The sequence below is a fragment of the Cydia pomonella genome, chromosome 16 (assembly GCF_033807575.1).
Source record: "Cydia pomonella isolate Wapato2018A chromosome 16, ilCydPomo1, whole genome shotgun sequence".
In the NCBI taxonomy this organism is placed as follows: domain Eukaryota; kingdom Metazoa; phylum Arthropoda; class Insecta; order Lepidoptera; family Tortricidae; genus Cydia; species Cydia pomonella.
The window spans coordinates 17,093,728-17,104,548 of record NC_084718.1 but is presented as its reverse complement, the minus strand read 5'-3'; the positions used below and the strand labels follow the sequence as shown (position 1 = coordinate 17,104,548).

At 36.4% G+C, this 10,821-nt stretch overlaps 1 protein-coding gene across 3 annotated transcripts in view; it reads right to left on the bottom strand.

Annotated features, from left to right (window-relative positions):
* Positions 1-2,474: 2,474 nt before the first annotated feature.
* The window catches only part of LOC133526099 (uncharacterized), a 219,878-nt gene continuing 211,531 nt past the window's right edge, over positions 2,475-10,821 (bottom strand). For 2 of the 3 annotated variants that reach the window (XM_061862557.1, XM_061862558.1), the window contains exons 6-7: positions 6,366-6,506; positions 2,475-5,398 (exon numbers count right to left, since the gene is read on the bottom strand). In XM_061862557.1, the coding sequence (XP_061718541.1) occupies positions 5,312-5,398; positions 6,366-6,506 (228 nt within the window). In that variant the 3' untranslated portion in view covers positions 2,475-5,311. The remainder of the gene's footprint in view (positions 5,399-6,365; positions 6,507-10,821) is intronic. The other variant, XM_061862559.1, reaches the window with a different exon arrangement.

Sequence of the window (10,821 nt, the reverse complement as noted above, 5' to 3'; positions counted from 1 at the left end):
GTGTGAAGCTGCAGAAATTGACCAATGTGAATAAGGTTTTTTCTTTTAAATAAGCAATTCTTATTCTTATCATTGGCGCAAGTTAGGCACACTTGCGATTGAATACACAAGTAACACATAAGTGCCACCTCAGACTAGGCTCCCGAGCGTCGGCGAAGCAACGTTGGCGCAACTGAGTAGCGACAGCGACGTCATTTTCCGTAGCGCTGACGCTCAATAGACGCTAAATGTGGGCTAAGGCCCTCAGCACACGAGGCGTCGACGTAACCGTACCGTAAAAACTTTAGGAGAACGAGACGGTTCTACCCACGGTTCTCTAGAACTCTAGTTCTGGGCACCAAGCGTCGCGTAAGCGTTTTTTTAAGTGAAATTTCATTCGTTGAAATCATGGCGTTACTGGCGTCAACGTCTTCGGCGGATGTATCGACGATCTTACTTTCTCGACAGATGAAGAAGATTTTTGTTATTTGATTACGTGAATTATGTCAGAAGTTATTGTATGCCCCTGTATTAATGCCGGTCGTGATGACGACAGAAATCTCATACACTACACTACAACGACGCCTCGTGTGCAGACTTATTTGAAATTGTACATGCTCGTAGCGCTCTCGTTCTACGCGCGTATTGTGATACGCTTACGCGTCTATTACGTTTACGCGCCGTGTGCTGAGTGCCTAATAAACTCTTTCAGCGAGGACGCACTTTTCCGTTCATTTTGGACAAGTTAGGCCTCTTACTCTTAGAGTGGCTCTAACCGTTACGCTATATTTATATTCACAATGCGTAGTAATAAAGGTAAAGTGGAAAAACTCGCTGTCTCGGGCGAGACGAACTCTCGACCCGGGATACCAGCCCGCCGGTCTACCAACCAAGCAACCAAGACTTACCCGTTGACAGCAAATATTTCTACTATATCCTTCATGTGCGCCTTAGGGATGGTGCCTAGCGACATCTACCGTAACATTATGTCTATAGAGCAATGTCAGTAGGTCAAGTATTTCAAAACTAAGGTTAATTTCAAAACTTGTTCATTCAAAGTCCGGGGCAATCGGCAAATTTATTTGACTTGTTGCTTTGTTGAAGTTATTGCGAATCTATAAGAGGCTTAGTTCACAAATGCAAATTTCTCGTGCAAACAGAGCACGATCCATTACGGTTACACAGACGAGTTGGTATGAAGACTGTCAATCTGGTTATGTTTATTTTTACTCTACGATCAATGCTTCGGGAGCTACAGGTTGTTTAAGTTAACAAAGAGACAAAAAATAGACGATTTAATAAAACGTCGTTGTTTCGTAATTGTTCATCATAACTCTTTTCTTGTTTAGAATAAGGAAGCATAGTTACCAGCATGTCGGGTTATGCTCAGTGTAGGGTTCCAAGGTTACCCGTCTCCAAGGATACTCAGTTACTTAAAATCCTAAAATTCACGATACTTTTGCTTCAACTTAAAGCATTTTCTTACACTACACACTACACTCTTTTTCTAATGTTTTTTTTTATTCACCTAGTCTGTCTATTATAAATTTTACTGTGTATTTGTTCGTTGTAAAACTGTGTAATTTGTTAATCAATTAAATATAAATATCTGGGAGAAGAGCTTTCATCGAAGTCGTTAGAGCCGTTTCCGAGATGCCCGTAATATATAAATATATAAGAATTGCTCGTTTAAAAGTATATGAGATAAGATAAGCAAGTTGTATACAGACCACCAATCTATATTCATAATCTGTCTTTGGATTATGAAAAATTGGAAAATTTGTATTTGGATTTGGAAAATTGCTTATTACTCGGAGATTAAGAAAGTCAATATATTTGCGATAACTTCATTAAAAAATCAAATAGATTTTATTTTAATTTGTTTGCTACTTATACATCTAATAAATAACTAATTGAATAATATAACGTTATAAAAACGTTCGGTTTCGGTCGAATCTATCTTCAGTTTTGAATTCAGTAAAAAACCCAGTTTCAGTAGGGCACTAATTTCCTTGGTATATGAAAAAGTTTTTTTTCTACTCGTCGACTGCAGATAATGGTTGAATTAAGATTTCGTATACCAAACTATAATTGCGTACTTTTCATGTATGAGCTCCCAACTCAACTATAATATTCATTTCGATACGCGCGATATAAAAAAAAATACCAATCACGTGCCGCCGCGCTTCCATAGAAAAGACATGAACGGGCAACTATTTCATGATCGTATTCATTCAACGCGCGTTTATGTCTCTTGTACTACATTTTTGTGTACTACACACTCTACGGTACTTGACTGTAAAGCTCTTTTTTATAACAGGATTGTATAAAATACTATGTGGCCCTAGTGAAAAAGGGTACAAGTCTCTGGCAGTTTAGGTGTATAAGGGCATAAGTGTTACATGGAACTTACACCCCTTTACACCTGCGCTGCCAGAGACTTGTACCCTTTTTCACTAGGGCCACAGTATTGTAGATTTGTAAATAAAACACAATTTTCAAAAACACTGAACGCTATATTTGATAGTCTAGAGACAACATTCAAAGTAGCAGAGTTCCAACAACTGTTAAAATATAAAACGTGTGTACATTAAGATACGCATCGGTTTGTGAGCGAGACAGTGCTATGCGTGCATACCGATGTCCCACTCGCTCATCGGAGCGGCGTGCATCCGCACCCAATAAGACGCCATAGATTTATTACTAGGGGTACAGTCAGCAACATATTTGGAGCTTTCATATGTACAATACTGCGTTAATATGACGTTCAATCGGAAAAGGAGCTTTAGGGTACTTACTTTAAGTGCTCAATTACTTAAATATGATCATACAGCGGATTTTAGGGGGCAACATTTAATGACGTGCAGATCCTGTATCGAAAAACTGATTTAACAATTATTTTTTAAAGATAAAAGATTGAAGAACCGATAACCATTTGTCTTATAATTCTATTTGTAGTGCAAATGTAGGAGTAACAACTCAAAATTTGTCAAAAATCGATGAAAACCGCGGGAGCCCCTTAAGGAACACACATTAAAATAAAACGTTCCTTTTCCGCGATTCGACACAATTTGTATCGTAAAACAATAGGATCAAGGCTCAAATATATTAAACTGACTTTATATAAATATAGGTATAATAACTTATATTGAAATTTATCTAAAAATATAAAAAATTAAAGTACACGAAGATTGTTACCAAATAATTACGCCTAAGGCATTTTTTATTATTAAAATTAATGTTAGCTTATTTTACGCAACGGTTATACCGTCATCACTTTGAAATAACGCTATTTCTGAAATTTTAGTAAATAGTACTATCAAAATTGCATTTAAATTTCAATCACACGAATAAAAAATGGTTTAAACGCTGTTATTTAATGTTGGTCTTGGTGCTTAAAGGAATTTAAATTGGAGGAGTACAAATCCAACTTAGTAATTCAATTCATTGAATTACTCTTGAATTTATCACTTATTTGATGATAATTAATTGTAAATGGTACTACCATATAAAACTATTTTTAAACCATTTTGCCTTGTGTAATATAGGGACAAGAAATTTACAAATGTTAAAGTAAATAAGAGTGAAGATGTTGTGATATGTAAATATTTTAACAATCAAATAACCATCTAATGAAAAACCATTTTAAAGTTACTAAAAGCAATATCCTCAATACAACTATATTTAAATAGGTATACATAACATTACGCAGTAATTAAAGCTAATATTGAATTTAAAGCTTGATATCGACTAACTACATGAAAAAAAAAACAAAATGTTTTGTTTTATTTATAAAAGTAATAACGATCAGGCTAGTTTATTTAAAAATAAAAACGAAGCTAATGAAAATATTGATCCTTGTTTTCATTGTAGCCATGTCGATAGCTTATCGTTAGTTCTAAAAACACAAAATGTTAACAAATAAAAATCTGAAATGTACTGAGTCGCAGGCAGCGAACACTAAATTTAACATCGTTACGGTACAAAATTTTAACTTCTAACGTAGCAAACATGGACGTGGTAAACTACACCTGGACCATTATTTAATCGTATTGTCCATCATTGTGCATCATATTTTAGTTATTTTACGTATGTATATCACAAAATATAAGAAAACGCTTCCAACATCGAGAAACAACCACATTGTATTTTCTACTAACTTATATACAATTATACAGCGCATAAAACGTTGGTCCTACTGAAAAAAATATCGTAAATTTTATAGCTATACATACTATTACATACACCAATTTGAAAATGCTAGTATTATAATAAAAACACTAAGTATTTTATCTATATTTATTGTATATGAAAACACTTATTTTTCGTTACACATTATCTTTTTACAATTTTCATTAGAATATTACGCTGTCGCTTTTTTATGACATTTAAATAACATTTCAGTACCATTTGATTTAAATAAGTTTTACGAACTATTCTGCGTTCAACACTTTAACCGTTCGTATATTTACATAGGTATTCCATAATTCATGTGACATTGCTAGGCAAGAGGTACTTTGCATTATATTGACTCTTTAATTTTTTCTCCACTACAACAACGTTGAGGAAAATAAAACTTCTAAGCGACAAATCGAGTGTATCTCATATCTAGCAAAACACTTTACACGTGATACTAGATAATATTTTTAATAATTTCACTGACTGAGCGCCTATGTGCCTCAAACCATCCTATTAAAATTTCTCCGACTCATTTCGAGAAGAGAACAATTATCGTCAACGCTTAAGCCTAACTTTAATCACTCTAAAATTAAGTTTTAAGTGCTCACGATATTATTGTTTCTCCTGGAGAGTCTCGTTTACGAATTTCCTATAATAGATTATCACAGGCTCCTTTTACTCCCAAATAGCTTCTTAGATTGCACCTTCGTTTCATTGATATTTCTCAAGGAAGTCCATCCAATTGTCGACACGCCAATACTTAAATAACTTTATACATCGAATTCATAAATTACCTTTACATTTCAAACTTGAAATATCAACGTCATACTTAATGTTTTAATACGTCAAAATTGAATTTGTGAGCCAACTTGTCAAACACAGATTTTTACGATTGCATCAGGAAAGATTCTTTGCATCACTGATCAGACCAAGAATGACTGTCACCGTCAGCCGCGAATGCTAAAGACACAGGCTTTGGGCAAAAGAAATCGCCACGTTCTTCTAACATATTACAGCTCAAGAAGTCATAATCAATGACATTTTACAGCTCTTTATCGTCTGAATTCTTCCTAATGGCGCTTAGGCTTTATCTAGAAACGTTCGCGATGGCTTAGACGTCGTGCGGCCACCGCGAGGGGTGGCCGGCCCCGGATCACATAACGCAGCAGCTCTTGGCTCGCCCCTTCAGCTCTGCCTTCAGGTCGCGCTTGCTTTTGCTGCGACCTACTTGCTGCTTCTGCTGGAAATAGAAAAAATATCTTTAAATGATATCCCACTTAACCTAGTGCGTACGTACGTAGTTGTAGGTGGAAATTTATAATAGTGAATTTTGCCCCCATACGCCTTACCACCTAAGCTACCGAGTCACCCGTTGAACGATTAACATCCCATGTAAGACTCAATCGTTTATAGGGTCAGTCGCCGAAAATGTTGTCATGCGGATTCCAGACTATTTTAAGGAAGCACTTTAATGGCTTAGTTTCACAGGTCGATAATTCGGTCGATATAAAGCGTGCAGGGACTCGCGGTATAACGACTAGTGAAACTCATAAGTCGATAGTTCGATCGATATACAGCATGCGGGTGACGCCCCGCAGGCGGTAAGGTGGTATAACTAGTAAAACTCATAATGACGTGCGTTTGGAAATCTCCCGCACCCCGCATACGGGCCGCATATCGACTAATGAAACTGAGCCATAAACTCTCGCAATTTGCACACATATTTAATGACTTTAAGGATGGCTCATGCTAGAACGGTCCGGGCCCGGGCCGGGGTGTCCGACACTTCATTTTGTATAAAAACCATTACGTGATCACTGATCACCCGTCATGGAAAACGATGTGTGTGACTTTAATGAGCCGTACAAAAAGTCGAGTCGATAACGTGAGCAAGATGATGAATGTTGATTGATTGCAAAAGCCGTCAACGCCGGTCTACTTGTTTTTTACACCATCTGGATTATATTGGAAATAATTTTGTAGATTTTGATCCACCTTTTTTCAAGCGTTTATTTAAATTGCCCTGTTAGTATTGTATAACCCCCTTATTTATAAAACTTTACAGGCCTGATTTAGTTAAATTATGTTTTATTCCTTTCTGACAAATACATAAGTTAAAATGACAGATAAAGACAAACGATTCATAGCTAATTCAGACTAGTGACGCGTTTATGTATAACGCCATATTTTTATTTTTATATACTCACTTGTTTCATTTGTTGTTTGTTCAGTTTCCCCAGCGCGGCAAAGGCGGCTACTTCGAACGCATCTTTAACGCCTTTGCTGGACGCTCGCGCCGAGGTCTCCACATAAGTCGTGGCGCCAAGCTGTCTCGCAACGCCTAATGCCTGAAATGGACAAAAATATTAGGTTTTGGAAGAACGTGAATGGGTGAGACAAAAAACTGTTTCTTTTTTTTCATGATGGTTTGAAGGTTATATCGGTCCGGAAATAGCGCAGGTGACAGTTTATTCCAGTTTAGCTGTTCTCAATATTAAACTTATCATCATTATCATATCAGTCTTAATATTAAACTTATTTTAAAAACTGAAATTCTTATAATAAATATTTCGCTCAAACTGAACATAAAGCTAGACATAGACTAGCAAGAACTTGCATGTAATTTGCGTTACATTGCCGACTACTAAGGTAAACTTCAACAAGTTTGAACAAGTACCGCAACGTAATGAAAATTGCATGCAAGTTCTTGCTAGTCTAAACCTCGCTATATGTTATAAGTGTATTTGTAAAATGAATTAAACATAAGATAAACACGTTCACTGTCCCCATAAAGTGATACGGCCAAGTGTGTCCGTCCTTCCATTTAAAGTTGTGAACCCATATAGTAGAAGCACGGAATTCAGAATAAATTAATAGTTTAAAAAGCACTAGAAAAACACGCTTTTATAAATGCACGTAAAAACCAAAAATATTTACAAGTCAATATATAATAGGTTTGTTATAACCTTGAAACCTGATCGTGTTCAAAGACCTTTCTCACAAGTGCAAACACGACTATGATACGATATTCCATCATGGAATGCCAGTGCCTATCTTCCGGCTTCATCATCAGACCTTGAAACCTAATCGTGGTCAAATTTTATTACAAGACTTTTCTAACAAATCCAAACACAGCTCCTCGGCTCCATCATCAGATCAGTTCGACAGTAATTATTATTGTATTGTCATCAGAACTACATACAGCTGCCAATTTTCATGACGCTACGATCCTTGGAAGATGATTAAATTAGTTACCTTAGATTCCATTACATAGTTACATACAGGTCGACCTAATTAAAGCGTGTTAAAAAAGCGTCCTGACACCTCATTGGCACCCGGACAGGGAACGTTTTAAAGCTCACGAGGTCATAACATGTAAGATATTTGCCTAATACTCTTCCCAACGAAAGCTCACGAATAATTTGAAGTCGCATTCACCTTGATAGAAAAAGTTCTCTTTTATATTTTAAACTAAAATCGTTTAACAAAAACTACTTCAAATAAGGTTCTCGTCCAGTAATCTCGCAGCCAGAGGAAATTCATTCGCTGTTTAAAAGCTCATTGGAAAGTTTTCGAAACTACCGACTTATAGGGATTTAGAGAAAAAAAGTTGAGTTCTTTTTAAATATTTGTTAACTAGGATTTTTCAGTGAGGAAAAACCGAGAGGCAAAGAATTTAAGTTTATTTGAATAAGTAGTATTCAATAAGTAAGTAGGTAAGTACTATGTTTTAGATTGCATTTAAACATCCGACTAGTTCAAACTAACGCGCTAGCCTGTGCGTTCATAGTTTTATTGTACCAAGTTTACTCAATAAGTCGATAGATGTCGCGGAAATGAACGCGGCGACATTTTAATTGCGTGTGTATATAAAAATAAGGGATATTTTTTAATCTTTAGCTTTACTGTCGATTGTGACAAGTCGATTCATGTGGATTTTTTCATTAGCATATATTCGTTTATAGTTAAGTACCTACATATAAAATAAATATTTATTTAATTAAATAATGACATTTAAATTCAGAACATTTCCGAAAAACAAGCGTCAAATTGATTTGACCTTATTTCTAGTATCACTCGAGATGACGTTTTATTGAGTGTGTGATCAAATGCCGCGCCCGCAATGGTGGTCGTAACATGAGGGCGTGTAAATAATACAGTGTATGTAACTGTAACATAATTACTCGTTATAGGCTTTAAAACACTCGTGTGATGTTTTTATGAAACTCGTCTTCAGCTTGTTTCATAAACCCACACTCGTATTTTAATGCTCTTCATTATGTAGCTGTCACATATATATATTTTTGAATAGTATCTAGACTAGCAAAAACCCAATAAACTCCACGATTCGTATCATTCAGACATTAACTGACGCAAATAGATTAGTTCAGTCATAAGGGAATCCTCCGCCGAGCCCTAAGGCCTCAATTAGGATCAAACTGAAGTCTCGGTGTTGGGTAAAATATCACAGTTCAAGAAATAATATTAATAGTAATCTATCTGAAAAAAAAAATATTTTTTATACTACGTCGGTGGCAAACCAGCATACGACCCGCCTGATGGTAAGCAGTCTCCGTAGCCTATGTACGCCTGCAACTCCAGAGGAGTTACGTGCGTCCGACCCTAACACTCCGCACCGTCGTTGAGCTCTGGAAACCTCACTCACCAGCAGGAACACAACACTATGTGTAGGGTCTAGTATTATTTGGCTGCGGTTTTCTGATATTGAACTCTAAAATTTCGGATGCTACGATTAGGTAGGTACTCGGACCTAATCCCTGATTCTAGCTACAAAGCGACGAAAGATGGCATAGCTACGACTATAAATACGACAATAATGTGACTATAAATGAAATATCGGAAACTGTGAATGTGTGATGTGTGGAATGTAGTCCGCCGCATGGACTTAATGAAGTCCGCCATTTGTACCTTCATGTATTGTGCAATAAAGATTAAATAAAAAAATAAATAAATGAAATATCGGAAACTGTCAAATATTGGCATAGGACATCAACAATTAACAATATGGTTGTCCTATATATTTAATAATAACAACTCGCGTTGATATTATTAAATATATAGGACATTATTACACAAATTGACTAAAGTCCCACAGTAAGCTCAATTAAGGCTTGTGTTGTGGGTACTTAGACAACGATATATATAATATATAAATATTTATAAATACTTAAATACATATAAAACACCCATGACTCAGGAACACATATCCGTGCTCATCACACGAATAAATGCCCTTACCAGGATTTGAACCCGGGACCATCGGCTTCATAGGCAGGGTCACTACCCACTAGGCCAGACCGGTCGTATTACGGAAGTCATGTGTGAAAGTTAACTATGTCACTTTCGCGAGTCGAATTAGGCGTAGTATCAACATCGTCATTTATTTAATAGCACGTTTGGTCATACACATTTTATATGCTCTTTTCTGTCAACATCGCAATGTTAACACATTCACTGCCAGACAAAAAACGGCGCACTACCCCAGAAACCGGTGGTCTATAGCTGCGTACAAAACAACCCGCACAGCGGGTTGTCCGGCATCGGAACAAAGTTCATGAGCGCCCACCAGGTGGGTTCCCGGCAGTGAATGTGTTAAGGGAATCAAAAGCTATTTTTACGCTGCACGCTGAAGTCCTGAGTCGTTAGCTCTTATTGTATTGTCTACAGATGTGACCTTTTTCTAAAATGTGTCTGACTATGGTGCTTTTGTTAGAAGTATAAATATTACGTGTAAGATGCATGAAGCAAAATGTTACCGCAAACTTATTACAGCTGAAAAGGATCGCACTATGCAGAGCCATGCTATTAGTGCTCAGATTGCCAAACGTTAGCACTAGACAACCCAATTACTACTTGGCTTACTATTCCTTTATCTACAGTTTGAAGATAAACTACTCTATATACTCTGATTCAATCGAATAACCTCAATCATTAATTCCCGATCTTCCACTTTATTGGAATGACCCTCGAATAGTTTTGACTTATTAAAATTGAGGAATGCCGATGGCGCTTGGTCAATTGGAATCATGCGTTATTACTTTATATTGGCGTTTTGAACTAGGCCGAACAGTTTCCTACTAACATGGTAAATTATTTAAAACTTTAATTACCTACCATAAATTTATACATAATGGATATATACAGAGGATTACTTATAACTAGCTTAAATCTACAATAGGCCTTTGAGGCATTGTACCAAGGATGCCGGCGGCATTTCCTCGTTGTATCGCAATACTGATACGTTGTGCGAGGAAGCCGCAAGCTCTTCGGTTACCGGTTACGCTAACCAGACGCTTCGCGACTTCTGCAAAAAACTTGTGCACGTAGGGACCCCATTTTTTATTATACATATGTATCTTGTTGCAACACTGTAAAATATAGACTCCTCCAGAATTTTCCAAGTACTCTCATAGTGGATACAAAGTCAAAGTCAATATTCTTTATTCAAATAGGCCTATTAACAAGCACTTTTAATTTACAAACATTTTAATTTATAAAATTTTACAAACATTATCTTAATCTAAATACCAGAGCAATATATACATGTTGAACCGTTTACTACGTAGACTGTTTGATTATTTGGAGAGTATTAAACATTTTTTGCGAGTCCCTTACCTTTTGACGTGTTAGTTTCTAGGAAGC